The 15,523-nt window shown below is 39.5% G+C and overlaps 1 protein-coding gene and 1 long non-coding RNA gene across 6 annotated transcripts in view; one reads left to right on the top strand and one right to left on the bottom strand.

Moving 5' to 3' along the window:
- LOC149090869 (uncharacterized) overlaps positions 1-15,523 on the top strand; it is a 90,401-nt gene that overhangs the window by 59,902 nt on the left and 14,976 nt on the right. The window lies entirely within an intron of this gene.
- Positions 1-15,523, bottom strand: part of LOC108658109 (uncharacterized) — a 205,544-nt gene that overhangs the window by 177,516 nt on the left and 12,505 nt on the right. For 4 of the 5 annotated variants that reach the window (XM_089264621.1, XM_089264618.1, XM_089264617.1 and 1 more), the window contains 2 exons: positions 14,397-14,608; positions 14,268-14,339 (listed from right to left, as the gene is read on the bottom strand). In XM_089264621.1, coding sequence (XP_089120747.1) covers positions 14,268-14,339; positions 14,397-14,608 — 284 coding nt within the window. Of the gene's footprint in view, positions 1-14,267; positions 14,340-14,396; positions 14,609-15,523 lie in introns of those variants that run through there. The other variant, XM_089264622.1, reaches the window with a different exon arrangement.

The raw sequence follows: 15,523 nt of genomic DNA, 5'->3' as shown, positions 1-15,523 counted from the left end.
ACTAATCATGATTCGCTCTTTAATGTCGTGAGATCGACTCCTTTCTGCATACCTGAAGATATACATCACCCCACTTAAGAGGTATTATTAGCTGTTGATAATCATCTCAATTATATTCCTTTGCCTTCTAATCCAAGTCGTTGTTGTCGATAATGCGATTTTATTTTGCTTAATTAAATCAACAGACTGGTCTATTTTATATGAGTCGAATGATATTAATTTGGCAGCATCGTTTTTTTACTCTACCTTAAACTCTATTCTAAATGTTTGTGTCCCTCTCTGCCGTATTTCGCCAGTTTCAAATAAGCACCCTTGGTTTACCAAGACTCTTTTGAACTTGAGAAACATTAAAACTAAATGTTTTTAAAATTATAAAAAGTCTCATGGTTTTGTTCAAAATCGATCAACTAATTTACTTGAATTTACTTAGCTTGTCAATGACAGTTTTTTTTTTTTAAATGCAAACGGATGTTATTTATACTGACTTCAGTAAAGCATTTGACTCAGTACATCATCACATACTAATTCTTAAGCTTGAACGCTTAGGATTTTCGCCTAGACTTGTATCTTGGATTTCATCCTATTTAATTGGTAGAACCCAAAGAGTCCTGCTCAGAATAGCTATATCTAAAGTTATCTTATCTTATCCAAGCGCTTATTTACTTCGCTTGTGCGTCCCATATTAGAGTATTGTTCTGTTGTTTGGTCTCCGCAGCATAAACTGCATCAGGATCGTATCGAATCGGTCCAAAAACAGTTTCTTCTCTTTGCCTTAAGGGATCTTCGATGGGAGAGTAATTTACGATTACCGTTTTATCAAAGTAGGCTCCAGCTTCCATCGCTAACCAATCGCAGAACAATTTTGGGAATTGTTTTTCTGCATAAATTGATTAGTGGTGATATTGATTCGTCCTCTTTGTTGGGTCGTCTAAACTTTTCGGATCCGTCCCGACCAACTAGACACTATCGTCCGCTTCATTTACCTGTGTGCACTAGGGATTATTCTTTGCACAGTGCGTTTCATGTTCTTAGTGTTAATTTTAATAAATATTATCACGTGTTTTCCTTAGAGCTCTCTCTTTCTAAAATAAAATCTCTTTTATTAAATTATCTTAGGGAAACCACTCACAATTCCCAGGCATAAGCATTGGTATACATTTTCGTTGTCAATGTTGTGTAGTGATTTCTCAATTCTATCCTATATTCTATTCTGTGCTCTTCCTTTACTCTTTTCTTTTTACTATTTCTTATTTATTTATTTTTATTTTTTTATTATTAACTTTTCTTGCAATTTCTTTTAAAACGTTACTTTTTCTTTTTCTGTACTAATTCTTATTTATTACATTTTTTCTTTTTTTTATTATTTTTGTTTTTATTTTAAGAATTATTTATTATTTTATATATTGTTAATAAATATACATTTAATATTTTTTTCTAAGTTTTCTTACTAACACTTCTTTTTATAGCATCATTAGTTTCACTGACCATATTTGGCTGTGAGACATGAGCATAGCTGGCCGGACTGGCAAATAAAATACCCCCATCGGGTCGGTGTTACTATTGATTTTATATCCTGTACTTTGCTTAGGTTTTTTCTTTTAAATTTAATTTGACTCTCGCTTTTGTCAATAGCTTTAAGAAATAAATAAATAAACTGCCCGCCTGAACGTGCAAGATTTTTTGCAGCAGCTCATATTGGCAATTGGGATCAAATTAGAAATTAAAGAAATGCAGCAAAAATAAAAAAACAAAGAGAGTTTAAAATATGTTGACAGAGCGAGTCCAACAATCAGCCGTTGAAGAGCAGAACGAAAGATTATGTTGAGAGAGATAGTCAACAACAAACAGCCGTTACAAAGCGTAAAGAGAAAAACAGGGAGAGCGCCAGAAAATAGAAAACTATAGCAAAGTGCAAAATAAATGCAAATACGACGCTGCACCAAACATCAACAAATTAAAAAGCAATTTTAAAAGAGACACAGAAAACCACGGATCAAACCTTGTACAGGAATATTTAAACAAACCGACCGCAGTAGTGTGAACAATTTAATAAAAACGATAAATTATAAAAATCAGGCAAATTTGTTGAGCGGAAAAACAAAAACGACCGATATGAAGAAGTCTCCTCGTTTCTTGAGCTTCGTTGCCGTACTTTGGAAGCAACGCAATTTGCTCTAACAAACGGACCAAATTGCGCATAGTTGCAGGTTTTGTGATGATCCTGAGATTCGCAAATTTGTCTCCTAGTCTTCGCCTGAATGAAGTCCGAAAGGCTGGCCTATGGTTAAATTGACTAAAGGGCGGTCATCAGGCGCGACGATTTGGCTTTGTGGAGTTAAACATCATACGCTTCTTCACCTCGGCCACTCCAGCACATCGCAGACGGCAATTCCCGTCTTCGACATCAAGAGTGCAGATCATTCCCCAGCCTTCAGCGCCAGTCACTATTCTCTTATCCAAGGATCGGCACTGCACTGGCTATCGCAGTGATTCCTTGTCGTGCACTTTTAGATTCAGGCTCTCAATTACATCTCATAACAATCCGATTTGCGAATCTTTTACCACTTGAGAGAGCAAAATGGCTTGCATCTGCAGGCGGCGTCGGGGACTCCATGGTTGCCTCACTCTTCAAGATGCGTCTTAGCTGGGTTGTATCAGGAGGCGAGCCCCGTTTCCACGACTCCGTGCTCATAACTTCAAAGCTTGTATTGATATCGTCGCTTCTAGGAAGTTGCCAACTGCAGCGACTCCGTTGTAAACATCAGCAAGGAAGACTAAGACTGCGAAGCACGTTTTGCGGGGGCATTACATGGATTCGCTAGTGGCTGATATTCAGTACGCTTACCCGTTAAATTTGAGTCGTTTGCCTCATATAAGGTCTCATTTCTGAAAGAGTATATTGATATTGGTCACATGTCACTTGATCCTCGCAGTTCATTTCATCTATGCAGATATTTTCTTCCTCATCACTGCGATCATCATTCGCTAACTGACATTCTAATATCAGGTCCTGTAATTCAGCTGAAATTGGTCGACATATTACTGCGCTTCCGGTCCTGGCTATATTTGCAATATGTATCGTTGCGTGATGCATTTTTTATCTGCAATGCATTTTATGGAGGAATTGCAAGATGATGAGTTGGCTATCATCAATACCAGGATCAAAGGTCGAGGTCATTGTAGTTCTGACTCTACTGTAGCGCTTTCATGGATCAAGGAAAATCCCAGTCGATTTAGCCATATACCTACATATATACCTCGGAGTTAAATGCATCATCACTTTGGTTCAACGGTCCTGGTTTCCTCTCAGTGGAAAGTCTTAGCGCTTCCGGAAAGAACTTCAATTGAGCATCGAAGAACTGTGCTTCTTGTGAAGGACCCAGTACATGATATCTCTGTGGACTGCAAGTATGTGGGTTTTTTCGGCCGCTTACAGCGTAACTTTTGCATAGATATCAAAGTTCATTAAAAAAGGTCATGGTCCAGGTGTAACGCTAGCAGACGTCCGGAACGACACGCATATACTGTTGAGAATGATTCAACGAGCCCGCTTCTCGGACGACAAAGGGAATGGTTCCGTTATCTAGCAGTCTAGCCTCGCTGTCACTGTTATTTGATGAAGTTGGGCTGCTATGTGTCGATGGCCGTCTCAAAAATTCGACTTAAAATTTCGATAGTCGTCATCCAATAATTTTTCCCAAAGGCCATCATAGTAAAACGATTGAAGTTGAAAACTATCGATTGTGAAAAACGGTCTATACTATCGATAGTGTTATCGATATATAATAATTATAATTTACTCTATTTTTTCTTAAACTCTGCAGTTACTGAACAGTACTACAACACGTTTCTGACTTAATTTACAGCTGTAATCTAAAACTGTTATATATTTATACAAGTAAGAACGTTGCAGTCGGGCGTTACCGCCTTCAGAATACTCATTCACACCCCCATCACATTTAGTAGCTAAGTTTCGCTTCGAAATTTGAAGCTTCTACTTCTTATACTTTAGGAGATATCAACTTTTGCGGTTTGCCACGCCCCTATGGATGGACATGTATATCCGCCAAAGCTTGTTCGTCTTAGGACGCCCAAGTATATATACCAAATTTGAGTTATTATTGAGTAATAAAAACAATATTCAAACTTAAAAGTATTTAAACAACTTAAACCTAAAATCTTCATCAAACAGAATATTAAAGCATTCCATCTAGGAGCCAGATGTTTTTATTTAACAACAGTAGGATGTCCACATTTTTTGTTTTAAGGTGGGATCGACGTGTGTCAATAATTTCTCCAGCTTTACCAAATGTTCTCTCCGACTCGGTGGAGATGACGTTCGCAAAGTTAACGTTCACTTTTTTGAATGTCAGACTATGGATAGTCGCAAAATTCTATCGCGGTATCGCCGTTTTAGAAACCAATCGATAATATCGATAGTACAATCGATTGTTTTGCATCTCACTTTTGTGACTTGTGGGAGACTGCAGTGAAGACAGCAAATCATCGCACTAGCTTGCAACATCGCTGCTGTCAATAATCCACGCCCTTTAGTTTTGATTTCGGAGCACCTATCAGACATAGACGTATTGACCCATGTGCATTTCCTCCGATCAGTGAGCCCAAGCTGTATACGATTAGTATACGATTAACTCTTGCTTACATACATACAGCATTGACGAGTAATACTGTAACACGAATTTAATGTTGCAATTTCAAGGGTCTGTATTTTTGCTTCTACTTTATGGATGTTTAAGATCTTAATTTTTTTTTATTAGTACGATATTTATTTGCCTTATCTGAAAATTTGAAATCATTCCGTTGGCTGGAAAAATTATAAGAATAAAAAATGTAAAGAAAGTCAATTGTTACAGTTTTGTACTCCGGTCATTTTTAACAAAGATTTGTATTAATAATTTTTTAATAATGAATCTATAGCCCTTTTCACTTTTAAGTTCATTGTTGTCATTTGCCATTATTTTTGTATCTTGAATTATTATTGAAATTGTATAGATTAAGAAATTGAAGTTAAAGCCACTGTACAGAGTAGTTGTTGTACGCGTTAGCACGGGAGTGTCGATCTCCGAACAATCGCTCTCCCGCTGCTCGCGCTTAGATGCGCATAGGTACGCTCACTACACTGCAAGCTGTGCTTGCGTTAATGTTAAATTTAATGAATCAGTACGTATTGAACCACTGGCGCCAACTAACCTTCTTATTCTTGAGAGGCCGCAAGTTGCTTTATAATCTGGACGATTTTTGACGGACCAGACTCCTTATCATAGGACATTTTGGCGCCCCCAGGCGGGTTTTTTAGGATTGGAAAGACACTTTGGAATTGAACGAAGTTTCCAATTGGATTATGGACTTTGTGAACAATCAGGGAAGTACATAAATATACATAGAGCATATAGATGACCAAGTAATGCAAGCGATAAATAAATAAATTTATTGCTTAAGACATACAGGTTATTATTGTATGAAAAATTGATCTATGCCTATGTAAATTGTGTTGAGCTTATTTAAAGTGAAAATGAATACAAAATAAGGTGCATATTGTAATTGACCTTTGATCTGCAAATAATTCAACCTCTGTGGCCTTGCTTCTTTGACGTCTTTTGTGTTTTAATTTCGCTCTCGCTTGCACAGATAATTGCGCTCTTCATTTGCATGCGCACTTGCAATATCGTTGGCACTCGCGCTTACACAGTAAATTGCGCTCTTACTTTACGATCATCATTTGTTAGCTCGCTTGCAATATCGTTTGGACTCGCGCTTGCACTTATAGTTGCGCTCTCGCTTTACTGTCTCGCTTGCGCATATAAGTGCACGCTTACTTTGCACTCATTGCATGTTTACTTGCAATATCGTTTGCACTCGGGCTTGCACTTATAGTTGCGCTTTCGTTTTACTATCTCGAGTGCACATATTAGTGCGCACTCACTACTTGCGCTCGACACTTGGATTTATTGTTGCTCAAAACTTGCACTCCGCTTTGCGCTCATCGTATGAGCTTTATCTGCACTAATCTTTTGACATTCTAGCTTGCAATATCGTTGCGTTCTCACTTGCACATACCAGCGCGATCTCGTTGTGCATGTGTGTGTGAATGCATTGCACTCAATCGCTCTACACAGTTAAATATCATTCAATAGACCACTTTCTCTAATAGTCACTCAACATTCTGATTGTTGTCTTTGTTATATCGTCTGTAACAGTCATTCAAGTATAGTTTAATACTGCCAGCGTAATATATATTAAGATTTATTACGATCGCGCGCATTTGTTAACATTTTTGAGTTGTTCTTCGCTTGTTGTCATACATTAAGTGAATCATCATCACGACTGGCGAGCGAGGAAAGAATTGGTCTATGGACGAGTCATCATCGGAGTGCGTCGAAGCTCTGTTGGCTGTATTCAAAAATGTTACAAACGATGTAGCCCGCATAAGCTAATCATTGAAAGACTACACTTAACAAGCCGAGCCATTTCGGAGTGAATGTCGACTTGAGATATTGAACCGATACATAGAAAAAACCTTTAAGACACAAAAAGAGTGCCACGGTCAACGTTGGAGGATTTGTGTGTGTCAACCAAGGCACTTCTAATGAAGCGAGGTACTGATAGCCAGCCTAAAAGTGAGTGTCCCGCTAACTCTACAATGATTAGCCCCGCGTCACACTCTAGAAATTTACCGGATATAAAGTTGCCAAGGATTAGCGGAGAATATTCGGAATATAAAAATTATATTGAACTTTTTAAAAGTTTAGTCGACAGCGAGCCATGGTTATCAAATATAGAAAAGTTTAATCACTTGTTGTCATGCTTGGACAAAGAAGCATATCAGGTGTCAGATGCAAATTACTCAAAAGCGTTAGCTGCGTTAAAAAATGTGTACGACAATCAGTGTCTCATATTTTTTAACAGCATTTCGAAACTATTTGACCTCCCTCACATGTCTAAGCCATCAACGTCATCTTTGCTGATTGATTACGTGCCGTTTAATAATTTTTATTATCGGTAAGATCTGATAAACAGATTTCGAATGCTATGCTCATCCATTTAGTGATGATGAAAGCGGACGCTTGCACGCTCTCTAGGTAGGAAGAGAATATTGACTACAATAAACTTCCATTGTGGCAAAATTGTGAAGCTGCCCTAAACAGACGGCATCAGCATTTAAGTGCGGAAGAATCATCTGGTCCAAGTCGTAATGTAGTTCATGATCATAAGTTATTAGTTCATCGACTTTCATTAGTGTGGTAAGCGACGACATAGTTATAGATTCAATAGTTCGCATGTTCTGGGAGTCGTAAGAAAAGCCAAATACAATTAATTCGAATTTGTATACTTCAGAGCAACAACTGTGCGAGAAGTCAATTGCAGAGACTATTCGCCAAACTACCTCGGGTCGGTTCAGAGCGTCGATGCCATTCAAGTCAAGCCCACATTGTCTTGGTACGTCTTATGACACAGCAAAGCGACGTTTTCTGGCCTAGGAGAGAAGAATGAGCAAGCAGAAGACATTCGGCCGATGTGTATTGACTTTATGAAAGAGTACTTGGCCTTGAGTCACATGAGCCCAACTGACAAGAGAGCCGCATTATTTCATCCCATATCAATGCGTGCTAAGACCGCATATCGCATCCCGTAAACTTCGAGTAGTGTTTGATGCCTCTAGCAAGTCCTCCTCCTAAATGATCTACTCATGGTGGTTCCGACCATCTAGCCGCAGTTATGGGAGACTTTGCTAAGATTTCGACTCCGTCTTTGGGCTGCTACGGCAGACATCGCTAAAATGTACCGTCGAATTGAACTTGAAGAGTCCCACCGTAATTTTCAACTTATTGTGTGGAAGGAAACGTTCACTGATTCGTTACAAATCTTTCGTTTAAATACAGTAACGTGTGGGACAAAGACTGGTAAATTCTTAGGAATTCGCTGTTTAAAACATCAAAGCATGCAAGTGCATGCTTCAACTCATCCAGCTGTTGCTCGATCGTTAGCCCAAGATTTCTATGCTGACGACTTGTTGACAGGAGCAGATAGCGTTGCATCGTGACTTGATAGCAATTCTTCAAACGTTTGGGTTTCCTCTCACAAAGTGGTCGTCCAATTGTAAACAACTCGCAGCACAACCAGCCAGCAATGATATAGTCATTGGTCATTAAGAGGATACAAAAACATTGGGATTAATTTGGAATCCGATGAATGACAATTTTAGATATTTCATGAGCTGTTCAGTAAAAGTGCAACCGAGCCAGAGATTCATTTTGTCATTTGTGGCTCGTTTATACGACCCCTTAAGTTTGTTTAGTCCAATCGTGACAAGAAATGTGGTTGCACAAACTTGGGTGGGATGACCTATTGTCTGTTCAATTGAGGCAAGCATTTGAGGCAGTAACGACCTGTTTCTCAAATTTGAATTTGCTGCATATACCTCGTTACGTTGGCACACTCAAATCGAAGGGATGCCAAATCTGTGGATTTGCTGATGCCTTAACGAGAGCTTACGGTTGTTGTCTATACTTTAGAATGAAAGGAGATGAGGGTATAACTACCACTGATTCTTCCAGCGTCTGAATTAAGTTTCGCATCTCTTGCAGTCATATCAATAATTCAACAACGCAAGCGTCGATTTTGGATAGACTGGTCGCCCGCAGAAGTGGACCAAGGAAAGGCAAAACGGGGAGGTCGGAGGCGTGGTAATGGAAGCCATCGGAGATGGTAGGGCGCGAATGGTTGTCTTAAATACCAAATTCGGCACTTACATAAGGGCGTTGTCCAGCGAAGTCGCCCGAAAATTAATAAGCTCGATGGAATCACGCTTAAAAGAGGTAATTAAACAACAAGGAGGTAAAAAAATCCTATTATAAGAATTTTTGGGCAATAAAGTCATTGAAAATTAAGTATACGAAATAAGCTGTGACATGAAAAAGTCCAGTTATTTTAGTTTTCTTAAATTTTAAATGTTAATTGTTAGCACAGAAAAATAATGAAGTGCGTTGAAATAAATAAGACCCAATTAAAATTTTTTGCTGTGAGCCACTGTATGTAATATCACTGACCAGAGAACACATAGACTAGACATGTAGAACAAATTTTTCTACAGCTCGACACTGTTAAGTTGAGGTACAACTATACTTCGTATTTGCTCAGCTCGGTCGCTGGAGGTTCAAGCAGTGAAAATGCTGCACGTCAAAAACAGTGCGCTATGAGCGCTCAATCGAAATGGTCCCGATTCCGTATGAAGCACAGCTATGTGCCAATTGTCCTACTCTCCTTCTCTCAGTCCCTCTCTCACGCTCCCTATGGTCTCTGAAATCATCACTCTCAACCGCGAACAAAAATAGAAATTTTTGAAAACAAAAATTGAAATTTTTGTTCGCGATGATCTCAGCTCTTTCCTTTTAAGTGAAGGGTATACCGAAATTTGTAAAGCGTTTGCCACGTTCATACAAAATGCTAGTTTTTTCATGATAATTTCTAAAAAGGGTATGAAAGTGTTGATGCTCATAATGAAAATGTTTTCGCGATGAGCATGCACACATACACTCTTCGTTGCTACATGTACTATTACCATTTGTATGCCTGTGTGCGAAGCTCTGGCTGCCTGTAGCAATTTTAAAGCCCAGCATTTGCATTTGGTCGATCTTATGAAGTGCTCACATACATTCATATGTACATATACACATTTGATTGTGTGTACGCATGCGATGCGATTCTCACAATTATGGATTTGATTAGTCGGCTAAGGGTAGCGCACGATGCTTGCGGGATGGCCGTAAAGCATTGCTTCGTAAGCACTTTGCACTCCCTTAGCTTGGGATAGCTCATCTTTGCTCGATTCTACGCAGCTCTATCATGATTGTGATCGCGAAGGTGCTTATAAGTTTCCAAGCTGTTTTCAAGTTTAGCATAACATATTGTCTGGTTTAATGGACTTCTTCCAGACAGCGCCTCCCCTCTAGAGGCGTCCACATTCGAATAAGACGTGGTTGGCGTCCTCTACCAGACTTCGTCCGCACCAAGAGGACTCGTCGGTCTCTTCGTAGCCAAAGCGCTTTAAGTAGCTCCAAATCTGTGAAAGATAAAAATTAACCTCGCCGTGTTTACGATTTACCCATGGCTCAAGCACCGCCCTTAAGTGGAGGTGTTCCATCTTCTTTGCCATCGTGCAATGCTGTTCGCTCTGATCTCGTTGCGTCGTATAGGCTCGTGTGCATTCCGTTCCACGGCTTTGGCGACAAAGTCCTCCAGAGGCACCATGCCGGGTCGTCAGAGACTGTTCTGAACGTGCAGCAGACTCTGACTGCGCTCAGTCTGTAGGTGGTGCAAATGCCCCGGCTGTAGGCGTTGCCATCGCTCTTGCCCATATTGGTGCAGCATAGAGGATGACGGAGCTTATGACGCTCATTAGAAGGAGACATCGTTGCTGTTTTGATTCCCACGTGTTAAGCATAATTCTTGAGAGAGCTCTTGCGCTGCACAGATCCTCAGTATCCTTAAGCTCCTTCCTTATGATGACGACAGCTACATCATCAGCAAAGCCAATGGTGAGCGCACCTGCTGGTAGTTCCTAGCGTAGTACGCCGTCGTACATAAGATTCCATAGGAGAGGCCCCAGCACTGAAACTTGGGGTACTCCAGCTGACACTGTATGAGTTTGGGGACCCTCACTCGTGTTGTATACCAGTGCTATTCCTCTGAAGTAGCTCTTTATTATCTCTTTGAGATATTTAGGCATTCTTTATATCAAGGGTCGCGATGATGCAGCATTGCTTCGTTCCGTGCCCCCATCTGCTGCCTTGGATGGCGGAAGTTGCCAGGCCAACAACTTTTTCTAGCTAGTTGTTGACCGGGCCTTCCGGAAACCAAATTGATTAGGTGACAGGCCTCCGGCGCTAGCAATACAAAGTCTAGAGCAAACCAGTTTCTCAAACACCTTTCGCATGGTGTCTAAGAGGCAGATTGGTCTATACGGCGATGGCTCTTCCGGTGGTTTGCCAGCTCTGGGTAGCAATACCTAGCTCAGATTTTTCCAGGTTGCAGGGAACGTCTCCTGAATTAAACATTCATTGTATAATTCGGCAAACGTACTAGGGTGCAAGGCGAGGGCTAGCTTTAGCGCACGATTTGGGATCCGGCCTTGGAGCTGTGTTAGTTCTAAGACCTCTGAGAGCTACTAATATTTCCTCGTCTGTATCTAAACCAGATCAGAAGCATCGGACACAGGGGCATGAATGGAGCTTAATCGTTCTAAAAAGAGCGTTTCCAAAATTGATTTAAGCTCCAAGCGATCCGTAGGCTGCACCTGTCTATCTGAGTACAGTCTTTTAACTACTATCTGATATGCCCTGCCCCAAGGGTCATAATCGGCTGAGTCACACAACTCTACTTGTCCGAATGGCCTGCTTCAACTCTTTTCTGGCTGGTAAGCTAATTGCATTTGCGTCGACTGTCACCTATTTGTACATTCCACCAATACATAGGTTCCTGTTTCGCGTGAACTGTTTGCGACGTAACACGCACCTATCGCAGGCACTCTGAATTCGGGCTACTATTTGGCATGCACTGGCGGAGACTGAATAGCCTCAGAAAAGGCTGCGGTATTAGAGGTATCCAGCGGATACGATTCCCTTCACAAGGTTGACGCCTTGGTACACCTATTGTAAACAGAAGTACCGAATGACCGCTGCCCGTATAGCAATCGCAATGGCTCCATGTTGCTTACCATATTGGCCACGTACGAACCCATTGAATGACTTAACATCCGAAACTACATTCGTTGAGTTGCCACATACCCACAACACAGCTTTGCCATTTGCGTCTGTTGACCATGTCCTAGCGCAGCTGGTCCTACAGTGATGAGGCTCACTGAGAAAGGCCACGTTCATACATTTTTCTGTTATGATCTGCTCTAGTAGATCTTGGGCTGAAGAAACCTTAACATTTCATTTTACGTGTAGCTTCACGGTAGGATGGGCACTTGAAGCTACCTGCTGAGTGATCCGTCTGCTTTTCACCTTTCCGGACGCAGAGGTTACATTTCGGTGGCTTGGTGCATGCTTTTGCACTGTAACCCATCTCTCTACATCTGAAACAGCGCCCTTCAAGTCACAGTCGCTGACGCAATTGGCTGCCATATGACCGTAATCGAGGCACTTGAAACAGCGCTTAGGCTGGTCCACGTGTCGGATACGGCATGCAATCCATCCTATTCTAATTTTGGGCAGCTCGAGCAGAATTTTAGCTTTTCCAGAGCAACCGTAGCTCTTTGCTGTTCACCAAGGCTGGCCGAAGCGATGAGATGGCCTCAATGGGGATTGAGCTATCCTTCAATTGCCTAAAGTGAAAAATATTTTCGCGCTTAAAAAGAAAAGGAAAGAGGAAAGCGCATACGCCAAAACAATCTCTTGAACCACTGGCTTCTACTAAGATTTAAGAGCTACAGACTTTAAATTTGTTTCCTAGGTCAGTTTATATCACACGCATATATACATTTTCTCTAAAAATCGATAATTACTCCCGATATTTTATTATCGACTAAGAAACATCCCGAAAGCTACTTATTTAATTATATCTCCTTCACCTTTAGAGCTAAAATATGTATTTTTTATGATTTCGATTTATATTGTAATTTATCCCCCATCCCTATATCTACCCCGTCAACATCATACTTGTTAAAGGCGTATTTCAAATACTAGAGACTTGTGCTTTGACAAATATAATGGTATAATAATAACGACCTAACAGTTTCATGAGTATAATTCATCCACAACTAAAGTTATTAAGCAATTAAGTTTCTATAGTAAGCCCACACTGCAGCCAATTCTTGTTTTTGCTTGCATCCTTATGTATTTTTATACCCTGAACCCATTGAGAATGGGAAATCGGGTAAATTGTTTTTGTGAAAATGTATGTAAATGTATGTATGAGTATGTAAATGTATGTAGAGAGCCGAAATTTTGAATGCATACTCGTGTATACCATACGCAGTACGAGTTTGCTTTATTTTTTCGATAACTCATCCGATATCTTTTTTATCGAGAATAATCGAAAAATGGATTTAGCTGCAGTTTTACTGTTTGTTACAAACTGTATACATATGATGAATACAAAACATTTTGTAATTTACCGATTTTGGATACCCCGCCTCCAGTGTCCTCAATTTGTAAAAAATGCATTAAAAATACTAGAGACTAATGTTTTGGAATGTACATACATTTGAACATTATGATTACGTTCTGAAAGTTTCATTAAGATTGTACGTCTAGCGCAACCCAAGCGCAGTCGCTGATTACTTCGCAGTTAGCAGAGCGCGACCTTGTGCACGCGTCTGAATGCATGTATGTATATGTATATGTGAATAAAAAAAGTACAGAATGATTAGAATATCAGAGTGGAGGGTTCAGGGTCTCTAATAGTCGAGCAGTCTCGACTGGAGCCTTCTTAATTGTTGTGTGTAAGTGTGTGTGTTTCTTGTGTAAGCAGAAAGACTCGAAGAATTATTGTGATATATCAATTCATCGAAGGGTTCAGGGGTCTCGTAGTGGAGCAATCTCTACTAGAGCTTTCTCACTTGTTACTTACATATATCGAAATTGAAATTTTGAAACGTACTATATGTGCTTATTATTAGTTTGGTTCAGTGCAGTATCTAGTCGAGCACACTCGACTAGAGTTTTATTACTTGCTTTTAAGGTAACATATAAATTTGAAGCCAAATTTATACAGTAATATTATATGTCGTGGCTTTGCGCTTCTCATTTTCGTCTTTCATTATAAGTGCACGCACAATCAAGCTCCGGGTGCCGCCAAACTGTATGTAAAAAGCTCTTTCTTGCCCAATAGTCTTTGACCAAGTGCCATTTCTTTTCTCCTTTTCACCTCTAGTTCTAGTCGCATATTTTTGTTAATCGAAAGCATTGCGATTCCGTGAGAAATACATAACTAGCCATTTCGCTCTCACCCTGCGGCACCCCGAATCACGCACAGCAACAACTATAGTTATCTCCCTCTTAATGACTATACATCCTTTAATTATCGCTACAATACTAAATCAATCGATTAGCACGAACTGCCTTTTATTCTCTGCACTGTTGGAGCACTGTAGTAACTTTAACAACAGCGTAATAACACATTGATACGACATATATATATATATATATATATATATATATATATATATATATATATATATATATATATATATATATATAAAACTGTATATGTATAACTACTTAATATCGAGTATATCATCTTACCTTACACATAGTTTCCATTGACTTTTTGATTTCCTCTATCACAGTAGCTAAAATCCGTAGAGTAGACTCAATCTAATAAAGGTGGTAGCTTTACATATGTAGAAGTTAAATAATATCATGATTGCTTACTTCAGGTACAAGGTAATTCACTAGCTCTTCCTTTTCATTAATGCTTAGCCCAATAAATACTTCCAGAGTATTGCGTAATAATTGCAGAACTTGCGTTAGAAATATTGGTATGCGAGCTCGGACGAATCTTGCGATCTCATTTTTCTGATAACGAGCAAGGTGGGTGGCGTCTTTTATAAAGATTTTGCAAAACAGCAAAATTTTAACACAGCCTTTAAGAAAATGAGTTAAAAAAATAAAACAAAAATTTGTCTGGTCAGATTTTAAATTAAGATACAATTAGAATTAGAGGTGCCAAACTATCGATGGTGGGCCCCATCGATTGAGGACGATAGTAATTTCCAAACCATCGATAGAGGTCGATAGTACCATCGATAGTGGTCGATAGTCGCAATAAAAAACAGTGATTCTTGGCGTTAAAAATTTGAACTTATATGAACACTTCAATTTTGTGAAATTACATTTTAAGATAAAAGCTGAATCGACTTAAAAGCTAAAACCTAAAAACTATTAAGTTCTATTTTTTATGGTAGTGATAGATTTTTGTTCAAAAACAGCAAAACGTTCACATTTTCTTCTTCTTTAAGCCGTGTCCGCCTATTAGACACAATTTGTCCCGCCTTACTGAAAGCTCTCTCCGACTCCACAGACGTAAAACACAATAAAAAAGACTCGGACAGAAATTGTTTTTTTCGCGTATGGCTTAGCTCGCTCGCGCTCTAAGCGAGACAGTTATTTCAGTTTTCGTTTCGCTCAAGTCAAGCATTGCCTTTTGCGTATGCATGGGTAATCACACGAAATTGTTGCGTTAAATATGTATGTATTTGCATGCACACGAAGATCATTTCTGTTGAGTTTTTTAGTCAAACTGTCTTTTGCTTAAAGTCATTGTGTAAGCGAAAATCGTATTACTCTTTACGCGACACTCATTTGAGATCGTGACACCAATGAGTCAATGCGAAGCGCTTGACCAAAACAAAGAGAGCCGCTTTTTATGTTATGTTATGGAGCTAAGCATATTCGAAAAAAACGATCAACTATCATTTGCAAGCTATGATATAAAATTAAGAAAAATTATTATTATTTATCCCGCGCCTTTCACGATACTATCGTACACTATCGAGACA

This window comes from Drosophila navojoa, chromosome X, assembly GCF_054131105.1.
Source record: "Drosophila navojoa isolate 15081-1374.11 chromosome X, UAZ_NAV_1.0, whole genome shotgun sequence".
Classification (NCBI taxonomy): domain Eukaryota; kingdom Metazoa; phylum Arthropoda; class Insecta; order Diptera; family Drosophilidae; genus Drosophila; species Drosophila navojoa.
The sequence above is the reverse complement of the archived record's forward strand: the minus strand, read 5'-3'. Positions and strand labels throughout refer to the sequence as shown.